The sequence below is a fragment of the Echinococcus granulosus genome (assembly GCF_000524195.1).
Source record: "Echinococcus granulosus chromosome Unknown EG_S00536, whole genome shotgun sequence".
Classification (NCBI taxonomy): Eukaryota; Metazoa; Platyhelminthes; class Cestoda; order Cyclophyllidea; family Taeniidae; genus Echinococcus; species Echinococcus granulosus.
The window spans coordinates 1,350-2,596 of NW_020170915.1; the positions used below are offsets into that span (position 1 = coordinate 1,350).

At 46.9% G+C, this 1,247-nt stretch overlaps 1 protein-coding gene across 1 annotated transcript in view; it reads right to left on the reverse strand. All coding sequences in view use genetic code 11, as the record gives it.

Annotated features, from left to right (window-relative positions):
- The window catches only part of EGR_11219 (hypothetical protein), a gene marked incomplete at both ends in the record, with an annotated part of 1,098 nt that extends 255 nt beyond the window's left edge, over window positions 1–843 (reverse strand). The window contains 3 exons of the mRNA XM_024500466.1: window positions 224–337; window positions 412–532; window positions 726–843. Coding sequence (XP_024345120.1) covers window positions 224–337; window positions 412–532; window positions 726–843 — 353 coding nt within the window. The remainder of the gene's footprint in view (window positions 1–223; window positions 338–411; window positions 533–725) is intronic.
- Window positions 844–1,247: the final 404 nt, after the last annotated feature.

Here is a 1,247-nt window from a genome sequence, read left to right on the forward strand (position 1 = left end):
TGAAAAGTGCACATATGGATCGGTGCATTGAGATAGTAAAGGGTAGGTGGATGATGGGCAGATGGGTATTAGCGATTATCTTAACTCCTCAGCCTAAATCTCAGTCAATGCACATTTCTCCTCTTCGCTGCTAACCCGCAGCCCTTAACTGTCCCACCTCATTTAATACGTTTGTTTTCTTTTCTTCCACTATGCTACATTTGTTTCTCTATTATTTATTTACCTTAATGGACTCGCGTTATCTCGCTCTGCATTCTCTCCTTCCATTCCAGTGAACCATTTCGACATAAATGCGTCTGCGTTTTCTCTTTGCTCTCTTCTACTGCCAGTCACAATCCTGATCAAACTAATTTCTCGATTGAGTGAGTGACTGATTCACTGACCGATTGATTGCCTACTTAACCGACTTACAGACCGGTAGGGAAGTTGATTATTGCATTTTCTTGGAGCATTGGGTCCATACCCCCTTCAGCACCTTGCCCTTCTACCACGTGATTGCTGCTTGGTAATGTGAATAACACAGCAGGATCAGCTGCACAATCTTTTATTGAGAAATTGCCACAAACAATCAGCACTTGTGTTATATAGTTCGTGTTAGAGCAGGAAAGTTGTAGGGGAGAGCTCTTTCAGTGTCAGTTGGCTGCTCTACCACCACGGATACGACCATCCCCACGGCTTGCCCCATTGCGGAGCCGCCCATGATGACCACGCACATGGCGACTCACATTGTGGCACCACCCATGATGACCATGCACCCTTCTCACCACACTGTGAACCCTGTATGACACCAGTCCACGGTGCCCACTTCCACTGATACGGACATGGCCAGCCACCGAATCCCATTTCTCTGATTATCTCCTTGCTTCCTTCGATACTCACTTGCCTGCTCAGATGTGTCGCCTTTTATACCCTTCTCGTCGTCTCTAAACTCTTCGCGTGACATTCCTGCTCCACGTGGTGATCACGCTTTGTGTACTTTTGATACTACGTTCATACTTGTTCACGCCACCGTCACACTCGTGATGCCTACGTCATGAATGGCTCGCAGCTGGAGAGACCACCCTTGATATGGTGAACGAAGATGATGAAGTCCTTTATTGACAATGCCACAGACACTGTAAATGTGCATATGGACATCAGTGTAGATGTTGGTGATGGCAATGATTTCCTATCAGAGCTGGCTTGCCGATATCTTAATCGTGGTTGTTCCACCTTGTCCTCCTGGTCGTAACCAGAGACTCGGATGC